The 10,344-nt window shown below is 41.1% G+C and overlaps 1 protein-coding gene and 1 long non-coding RNA gene across 3 annotated transcripts in view; one reads left to right on the forward strand and one right to left on the reverse strand.

Moving 5' to 3' along the window:
- The window catches only part of etv4 (ETS variant transcription factor 4), a 41,957-nt gene extending 31,830 nt beyond the window's left edge, over positions 1-10,127 (forward strand). For both annotated transcript variants that reach the window (XM_007572204.2, XM_007572195.1), the window contains 5 exons: positions 4,300-4,368; positions 5,021-5,068; positions 6,502-6,674; positions 8,646-8,747; positions 9,584-10,127. In XM_007572204.2, coding sequence (XP_007572266.1) covers positions 4,300-4,368; positions 5,021-5,068; positions 6,502-6,674; positions 8,646-8,747; positions 9,584-9,811 — 620 coding nt within the window. In that variant the 3' untranslated portion in view covers positions 9,812-10,127. The remainder of the gene's footprint in view (positions 1-4,299; positions 4,369-5,020; positions 5,069-6,501; positions 6,675-8,645; positions 8,748-9,583) is intronic.
- Positions 45-4,355, reverse strand: LOC107832941 (uncharacterized). The gene is made up of 2 exons (XR_001658666.1): positions 4,273-4,355; positions 45-2,598 (listed from the first exon to the last, which is right to left on the reverse strand). It is a non-coding gene; the product is annotated as an uncharacterized LOC107832941 (long non-coding RNA).
- Positions 10,128-10,344: the final 217 nt, after the last annotated feature.

A 10,344-nucleotide genomic window follows, 5' to 3' on the forward strand; every position in this document is an offset into this window, starting at 1 on the left:
GGAAATATTCAGCAATCGAAATGGCTTTCTCTTTCTCTCTTTCTCTTAAATAAAGAAAAAAATTAAATGTGGACCCTATAAAATCAATCAATATTGGTGAATACAAGAATGTTCTTGTGGAGTAAGTCCATATTTTGGCCACTTTTTCCAAGTTTATTTTTGCATTGAGATGAAAGGTCTCTGGTGAGCGTGGCTAACTAGAGAACAAAATGTACAAGAGGAAAACAAACTTTTCCCCATGAATGCCGACTGCCTCTCAGCCTCCGAGACTCCTCCTTTCAACTCTCTGACACTCGGCAGCAAGAAAAAAAAGGAAAGAAAAAAAAAAAGTTTAGTTTCTTCTTTTGGCCGCAGCTTTTCTCCGCCCTCTGTGAGAGAGAGAGGCAGAGGAATTTCATTGAGAAAATGGAGGGCACTGGAAAGACTAGAGTCCCTCGCGGAGTGCTCCAGGGTTTCAGGTTGCAGCAGTGGCTTCCTTTTTCTGCAGGCAGATGAACTCATAATGGAAAAATGAGTGTGCCGGCGGTAACTCAAACCTCTCACTGGCTGGCCTGCAGGAGAGGGTGTGTGTGTGTGTGTGTGTGTGGAAGGAGGGCAATGCTGAAGGTGGGGCGGGCGGTGGACGGGGTGGGGTAGCCGGCTCAGGCGCTTTAACGACGAGCTGCACAGGCAGGGAGCTCATCGGCTCGCTTCTCCCTGAGAAATCCAACACTTGGCACACATTCTGTCCTCGTTCACCTGCGTTCAAGATTCTCCTTAGCTGACTGGGAACCTTTCGGTGCAGATTGCCCGCACTGACATGAGCTGAATCGTGAAGTTAAAAAAAATGTGTTCCTGCTGTGCTGAAATCACCACATTTGAGACAAATGTTCACAGTCTCAAGACAGAGGGAAGAGGAAATTACAGGAAGATGTTTTTTTTTTGTTTTTTTTTTGTGGATAACTGCTATGTGGAGAGATTTGAGTGTGGTGAAGATTTAACAAACTTCGGCGTCCAGTGTCACAAAAGTTTCATTATTCAGCGCTAATTTAACAGAAAGTCCTGGTTAAAAGTTTCATCCCTACCCCAAACCTGATTGAATCAGATGATTTACGAATATTTATATTTAAATAATGATCAACTGGCCTGATAAGTGATCAGTAGGGTCAACAATGTGAACATCTTGCGATACAGTTACATCTTCATTTTTATTTTATTTCTTTTTTTTTTTGTTACCTTCTTGTCAAGACAAATGGGTACTATAGAGGAAGTCAGTTGTGACTCCAATCTGCCTTACATATGGAGCCCATGTGCATAACATTGCTTAGTTTGGAAAATATATAAAACAATAAACTTTTTATCCCAGAGTTTTTAGTGTGTTAATACCCCCATCGCTGTATTATACTTCTGCTTTTAGTTTTCATGGCACAGAAATATATTGTTAAATCATCACCTACTAAGCATTCAACACAGTAGAATGTATCATTTCATCAAATAAGCCAGACCTTATTTTCCAGACTTCTACCACAGCAGCAGAACTGATCCAACTGCAAGTGAAATATCACAGAAATAAGCCAGTAATAGTTTTACCTCATCTCATGTTGTCTGCACCACTAAAGATTTACTGAGCATGCCTTGGCAGAATGCTTAAAACGTAAAGTGAAACTGACAGCATGATCTTTTTTTTTTTTCTTTTTTTCTTGCCAGCATTTAAATTTCATTACCCCACACTGTGAGCTGGTCCTTAAACACGGAAAAACTAATAACACAAGTTAGTGGTGTCGTGGCAACCCTTTCTGACAAAGGTGAACACTGATCACGACGCAAAAGCGGAGCGCGCCAAAAACAAGGCGAACATGCCGCGAAAGGCGTGACGGGACTTGACGTTCCACAAAATCCCCTTCGTTCTCCCACATCTAGACGTGTGGAACATGTTTTGTTTTTTGTTTGTTTGTTTTTTGTTTTTTTAACATGCCACCATACACGGCAAAGTAGGCCACGTTGTGACACCAGCTTATCTGGGTGATTAACATTCAAGGCTCCAGATTGATGCACCTTTAAAGAAAAAAATAAATGACATCTGCTTCGTGGGTCGCTGTTGATGTGGGCTGTTAACGTGCTGTTTAAACGGGAGGGGGAAAACAATGCGTCCTGAAGCTTTAACGTCATCCTTTTTAATGGAAAAAATAGCAATGAGGCTGGGTTTTTAAGCAAATGGAAAATAAAGGCCGGACACTATAAACAAAGACGGACACATGCCACCACTTTGCTCTCCATTTTGAAAACAGAGTCTTTGCAGTGTTTCGTCACTGCTGCCTTGTGTCACTTGAAAGACACAAACGGCCTTTCCACTCGGTGCACAATTAACCCCGGTGCTCTCGCTCACACCCTAATCTACCCATCACTCTCTGTTGTTGCCAGACATATCATTTACACTATGATCCAAAGTTGCTGCCCCGGAATGGAGGGCTTGATTTTCCCCAGTGGCATCTTATCGCAACCGCAGTTCTGCAGCTGCATTCCCCCAGAGTGAGTCACTCCAGTGAGAGCCACAGTCAAAGGGCTGTGCATTTCAGTTGTTATCCACTTGCTTTTCTCGGTGATGCACTTGACGGATAGCTGAAATAAAAGAATACCAGTAAACACACAGAATAGCCACTGACTCATCGTCTTTGTGTGTGCACAGACAGGTACAGAAAAGGAAAAGCACACGCACAAAGGTGAGCAGCTCAGGTAAAGGAAATGAGGCACAATGGCTTTGTGTAGCAAATACAGCTTTTTGAGTCAATCGATGATGTCCCCTGACAAGGTGCAGGGACAGGTAAAAAGTGCTACTTTTCTTGTCCTGATCCTTGTTTAAACATACCCACGGCAGCAACAAGAGCGAAATGATGTATGATTAATTTGTTCTCACAATGCTAGTGGTGTTTATACAATATATGCGCATTACACACCACACACCCTTTCTCAAACGGGTACTGCAACTTACTACTGTTTAATGATTTTTCCTAACTTGTGCACATCTGTAAAGACATCTGTAAAAAAAATAAATAAATAAATAAAATTTGCAGATCTATGATTTTGTCCAATTTGGTTTTATGTTTGTAATGTAAATCTGACTCAGCTCTGTCTTTGAGACTGAATCCCTTCTCTGCAACACCTTGACTTCTAGTGTACCCTTGCCCAATTCAAAATTTGAATTCGATTAGCATAGCTGCTTTCTTTTGCAAAGAAATAAACCCCACATGTTCTTCAGGAACATTAATGAATGTTCCTGAAGAACATGAATGAAACATTAATTTCAAATCTTGACACAGATTCTCATTTGGATTTAGGACTTTGACTGAACTATTCTAACACCAATATGTTTTGGTCTAAACACCCAACTCCCTGTCCTTGCACAGGAAAATCCTCTCTGGCATGTCACTTCCACTACCTTGTTTAATAATGGGGATGCTATGTTAGGGTGATGTGCAGTGTTTATTTTATTCCTCAAATAGCATTTGAACTAAAGAGGTACACTTTGGTCTCATCCAACCAGATCAGGTTTTTAACATGTTTGCTATGTCCTTGAAATGGCTTTTGGCAAACCCCAAACAGATCCTCCTATGACTTTTTTTTTTTTTTCAATCAATGGCTTTCCACTCTTCCATAAAGGCTAGACTTTTGTACTACGCAACTAATAGCTTTCCTATTGCTATAGATTTGTGCAGCTCGTCGAGAGTAACCATGAGCCTCTTGGCTGCTTCTATGATTAATTCTCCATTTGTCCAGCATGTCAGCTCAGGTGGACCGCCATGTTTTCTTTGGTTCGGAGTTCAGCCATGCTCCCAGATGAAGGAATGCCCCTGGTGCTATTAGATCATTAGTGCTGTTGGGATGTTATTTTATATCCTAAATCTGCCTTAAACTTGTTGTATGTGTTCTCTAACAAAGTCTAAGACTGTCACAGAACATCGGCATTTATTTATTTACTTAGTGGTATCAAAATAAAAAGGGTCCAATTGAGATTTCTTTCCACACTTTTAGATGTTGTCCTTGAATTGAACATTTATTAACATCAGACCAAATGGATGTTCTGTTCTTGCAGCACATCAGTCTTAGCTGAGAAACGCAGCTCTATTTTGGAGGGAGGGGGGTTATCAGTGATACTGAATGTAGTCTCCGCGAAACTCCTCAAACTACACATTACAGTGTTTAACCCCTGGGCGTAAATAATCAAAATTAAGTTTAGGTTTAAGAACAACAACAAGGGAGGAGGGGGTGAAATAAGATCCATCTTGTGTTACTGACCTGTGGCTCTTTCTGTTTGTGTCCCAGATGTGCCTGGTTGTCCCTCCATGTACCACCACGCCGAGGGTTACCCAAACCCCCAACACAGCAATGATGGTAACAGTGATTTTTTTTCTCATTGTCTTGATCGACTTTTATTGCAAAAAAAAAGAAAACTTTTTACATTTCGTCTTTAAACATTTTTCCCATTTTAAAATCTAAAAGCGTCACAGCTTCAAGTAGCCGATCGTCCCCCTCTACATTTCTTTCTACTATGGACCTTCACTCATTACAGCTCTGTGGTCATTGGGTAACCAGTGAACAGTGTCCATGTTTCCATTGGCCAACCAGTGGTGTGTTCATGTTTCCATTGGCAGAGGCTCAAAGCTCGCCCCTGCCTCATGAATCCTTGAATAAACACAACTCCTGGAAAAAGCAGAATAGTTCCCCAGCAAAAAAGGAAAACAGACCCTCCCCTTGCTCCCACTGTTTGTTGGACCATTTTTGGTCAAATTTGGCGTATCAAAGCTTTCTTAAATGCCTCAAAAAAAAAAAAAAACCTACTTCAACTACAAAATGTGCATTCCTCTTTTGAAAGCGTGTCGGGCGAAGAACGTTCACCTTTCCCCTCAGTGTTATTCCAGTGTCAATGCATTTTTTTGTGAGATAGTATTTAAAGTTTAGCACACGTCCTGATTGCACAGTCGAGTTCTTCTCAGATCCAGGGTGCTGCTGGAAACTCTGACGCAGCTCCTCTCTTGTCTCTCAGGCTATCTGTTCGAGAACGACTCCCGCGTTGTCCCAGAGAAGTTCGAAGGTGAGCGCACGCCCTTCACTCCCGCACATTTACACACACCTCAGTCCCAACAGACGAGCTGTCAGCTCGGGGGCAGCAGGCACCTCAGATGAGGTCACTCCAATCTCTATGTCTGCATTGTAAAGAAACCCGAGATCCCTGACTGAGATGTAAACAGGTTTGTGCGCTCCAAAGCTTTACTAAGTGGATTTGGTTTCATCATGCGGAGCTCCTCTGTCACACAGACGAGCAGTTTCCCATGGTGTGGCTGTTTGTTGACGCTACAAGCGATTGAGTGAAAAGCCCAAGGTGTCAGCGATGGCTGAACCGGTGAAGCGTGCGAGTTCTATGAGAGAGACAACGGCGGTAACTTAGCCACAGTTCTCATGTTGCTACAGTTGTGTACGACATATCCAGTAACAGGTAAACAACTGAGAAGCAAAACTGGAACATAGGTACGTCAGCCTGCTCACAGCTTCGTTCAAAACAGTTTTTTTTTTTTTTTTTTCTAGTTCTTAACCATGCAACATTTAGTTTTATGTTGTCCAGTCATTTCTGATCATTTGTCAAATTCTGTCTTAGTACAGCAATTTGTCGCTCTGTATGTAAGATCAGAGCGACAGATGTTCCCAATACTGCCTACATTGGGAACATATGTAAAATATTAGTAAAATATCCTAAGAATTTCAGACTTTCTCATGATCCATATAGGTCCATTTGATGTTTGATCTTTTTAGTAACTCTTAACTTTTGTTCAAACTTCTTGCATTCGGTGAAAAACAAAATTAACATTGACCGTCATATTTCAGACAAGTTCGATCTTCGTCAGGGTCACTTTCTGCAAAGCAAATACACCGTTTGCTTTGTTTTGGTCTAACTAGGTGAATAAAAAAAAATCACTCTCATTAAACTACTTCCATTATCCTATCCATTATCAATGAAAGTAAAAAAAAATGGTGGTTGGAAAGATAATTCATGAAAAAGAAAAAAAGAATAACATTTTTAAATATTGAAACTGAACACATCATCACATAGTAGTGAATTTTCTCATTACTAGTGTTGTTTCTAAAATATTCAGAAAATCTACTCCAAGATTTGAGCTACTTCAGAGTGAGCTTTTTGGATTGTTCAGCAGAAGCCAAAATCAGTCAATGTTTCTAGAATTTAAATTTTTATTTTATTGTGTTATGGACTTCAATATCGAAATTATTCACGCCGTTTTAGTTTGTTTACTCATATGCATTTTGCCGCTCACTGATTTATTTACAGCGACTTTCACTTTAGACACTGAGGCTTTTTTTTTTTTTTTAATAAGTGAGAAGCCTGGGAATCACGTGGAGAAGCTGAGACACCTAAAGCATCATAAGAGCACCAATGTGTGACTACAATGAGTCCTTTCTGGCTTCTTCTCCTAAGACTGAAGCTTTTTTTTTTTCTATGTTCCTCACGTCCAGGCGAGGTAAAGCAGGAAGCAGGCGGTGTCTTCCGTGAGGGAACGCCTTACCAGCGACGCGGCTCTTTGCAGCTCTGGCAATTCCTCGTTGCCCTACTGGACGATCCGGGGAATTCCCATTTCATCGCCTGGACGGGCCGCGGCATGGAGTTCAAGCTCATTGAACCAGAAGAGGTAGATCTGAATTCTGAATTTACCTCAAAAAATGCAAAGTTGGACAAGCCAGGAACTATGGTTCCATATGCTACTCGTACTACCAGAATTCAAAGGGACTTTGAGGAGTCTCCTAGAAGAGGCCCAAACTTCATCAGTTGCCAATTTCTTTTAAGTAAACAGAAACAAAGATATTAATTAAACTTTTCTCCATATCATTTGAATATGGAGACCTCGTTCGCTATGGATGACAGGAGGAAACAGATAGAATAACATAAGAGCAAGGCAAAGAGGGAAAATGGAAATCACATGTAATTAATCACTTTGTTTTGATCAATTTTACGTACAAGGTGTTTTTTATTTATTTATTTATTTATTTATTTTTTGCTTTCAGCAGATGGTATTTTTCCTGTGCAATCCAACATAAACGGTTGTGGTCTTTGAGAAAGAAAAGCTATTTGCTGGCGCTGTAATTTGCATACATTTCAATGGACATTCCCTCAATCCATAATCCCTCATTTTAATGTAGGCAAACTGAGTCAGCACATATAGAGATGCTATTTACATGGTGAAGCTGTTTTAAGAGCAAATCTGCATCTGGGTTCATAATCAGCAGAAATAAAGAAAGCATGTGGGGAAAAGTGGATGTACAGACTCTCCACTTGTATTGTGGCAGTCAGCAAAGACCAACTAGCTGTTGATGGCAGCTCGTCGCAAGACCGACATAAAGCCTTCTGGAAAAGTTTCAAGTCATTTGTCATTTCTGTTTATTCTTCTTTCAAGCAGTCGGGCTTTCTTGTGAACCTGGATGGTCTTGCTCAGTAGTCCCCCACCCCTCCCCTACTCCCGCACTTTCTAAAGGTTTGTCCAAGGTTTCCATTGGACTTGACATATGTAAAATGCTAGGAGTGTTTAAATCGTTGCGCTCAATACTGTAGCTGCTTAAATCTTCAGATTTGAATTAATACGGGTTCGCTTATGTTTGCAGAAAGAGATGAATAATTGAGGCGTTCAGTTTCAGGCCCATTACTGTACAGCACTCTGTTCACAGATCGAGTTAATGGCATTCATGACTAATGTACAACAGAGATATGAGCAGAGCAGAGGAGTTATTTTGGGATTAGCTCTTCTCTACTTTTTTTTTTAATCCCGATTCCAACTGTTCAGAGTGGCATGAGTCCACCTTCCCTCACCGACTCTGATCCCCCACCAGCCCCTCCTCCACCCATTTATTATTCACCAACATGAAACACAATGAATTGATAAACAAAGGGCAACCACCCCCAATCTCTCTCACCTGAGACATTTACACAATGTTTAAGTCTGCAGTTTGATTNAGACATTTACACAATGTTTAAGTCTGCAGTTTGATTGGTCCATTTAGGTAGTTTCTTTCTTTCTTTCTTTTTTCTTTCTTTTTTTTAAGACAGACAGGTCCATATTGTGTTTTCCATTATCTCTTTACTGTACATTAAAAATGAATGGGCTAAGAGTTTTACAGGAGCAATTAGGCCTGAGAGCGTACTCAGAGATCAAATGGGGCAGCTGGGTGATGAAACTCGTCTTCTTCAGTTGGGACTCTTAGAGCGTCCTCCCTCCCCCACCTCCCCCCGTCCCTCATGATTCCTCTGAAGTGTTTGTCTCCCTCTCTCCTGCGTGTCCTTCTACCAGCTCAGCTGAGAGTTTAATTTAAGACTTTAGCAATGTTTCACAGCTGTTCATTGACAGCCATTGCTCCCCTTTTCACTGCGAAACACTGCGGGACTCTGGTTGCATTCAAGTGGTAATGGGTTACATAAAAAGGAAGTGAATCCACATGTGGGGACTCGCCCCAGCCTTGGGTTGTTGACGCAGTTGAACTTGAAGACCAGACAGGAGTTTGGTTTGCCACTGGGGGCCCTTAGTGGTCATAGTGTTGAATTACACCTGTGATTTATGAACGTTGACGGAAAGAAAACTGGAAAGTGGATGACTGACTTTTCTTTTCCCCAGGTTGCCAGACTGTGGGGCATGCAGAAGAACCGTCCAGCCATGAACTATGACAAGCTTAGTCGTTCTCTGCGCTATTACTACGAAAAGGGAATCATGCAAAAGGTAAAAAAAAAAAAAAAAAAAAAAAAAACACACTCGCTAACAGGGAATGCAAGAAGCTTTCATAACCTTTAAAATTATTCCACATTATAATGACAAACGTCAGTGGATTTTATGTGTCAGAGTAGCGCATAACAGCGCATGATTGCGAAGTGGGGATGGTGATGCATTCCGTCAGAAATTAAAAAACTAAAAGGTGTGGCATTCATACAAATTCAGCACTCAAGTCTCGAATACGCCTAAATTTAGATCCAGTGCAAACCAGGCCCCATAAGAAAGCAAGCTGTTCATATGTTCACATGTGTGTAATTACATTTCTGCATAAATCTACCTGTTCTGTGAAGTACCTCAGAGGTCAAGGAGGAAGTCGTGGAGAAATTTATGAGACGGCTAAGTTATAAAACAGCATCTGTGTGAATATCCCACAAACCAATGTTTGTTTCGTAATCTAAAAAGAAAAAAAAATTAAAGAGTGCGATGCTGCTGCAAACCTACAAATACATGGTAGACTAGACCAAAGGAGGCTCAAAAGACTTACTGTAAAATACATACGGCTTAATTGCAATGAAAGGTGATGCTACAAATTCGTGGTGCATCTCAATATGAATGGACCTTGTTGGATTTCATTTTAATTTGTAAAAAAAATAAATAAATAAATAGTGAAAATCTCATGTAATATTCCTTCGACACTACTATTATCTACCACTTTGTGTGGTGCTATTGCATTACCTCCTCACAAAGCCTTTCTGTTTTATTCTATGCTGCTCACATTAACGGAGCATTTATCCCCCCCGCCCCCCCATCATACAATCTCATTTGCGTTTTCTCTCTCTCTCCAGGTGGCGGGGGAGCGTTATGTTTACAAATTTGTGTGTGAGCCCGAGGCGCTCATCTCCCTGGCCTTTCCTGACAATCAGCGGCCGAGCCTAAAGGCCGAGTTCGAGCGCTACGTCAACGAGGAGGACACGGTGCCGCTGTCGCACCTGGACGAGGGAGTGCCCTACACCCCGGAACAAGCCCCCCAAAACATGGCCCACCAGCCCTACTCCAAAGGCTACATGTACTAAAGCCAGCCCACCCGCATTTCCTTCTACACCCACCTTCAGAAAGTCCTTCTGTTGTACCAACTCATCATCATCATGCACACCCTGAAGCCCCAACCATGCAACTCTTGCACATTTGCCCACCCATCCACTTGTATATAAGGCTATGGTGTTTTTTGTTTAAATTAATCTCATTAGGGATTTTTGTTTTGTTTTCTTTTCTTTTCTTTTGTTTTTAAAAGCTGCATTCCTCCCACATCTGAGGCCTATTCAATACTTAAACATTAACATGGTTCAAGAGATTGCTTAATAATAAATACTCATAATAATACCCCTCAAATTTGAGTCCAGACTGTTTTTTTTGTTTGTTTGTTTGTTTTTGGTTTGTTTCCTGATGATGATTTGGATTATAAATGGGTAAACAAAGGACAACCTGACATTTTGATTAAAACATGGGGGGGGTAGCAGAACCAGAAGTTAGAAAGCAAAAACATGTTCCAGACATTTTTAAAGATTCTGCTGTAAATGGCCACATGTGCCTGTTGGAACCTATAAAA

This window comes from Poecilia formosa, unplaced genomic scaffold (assembly GCF_000485575.1).
Source record: "Poecilia formosa unplaced genomic scaffold, Poecilia_formosa-5.1.2 Scaffold7, whole genome shotgun sequence".
NCBI lineage: Eukaryota > Metazoa > Chordata > Actinopteri > Cyprinodontiformes > Poeciliidae > Poecilia > Poecilia formosa.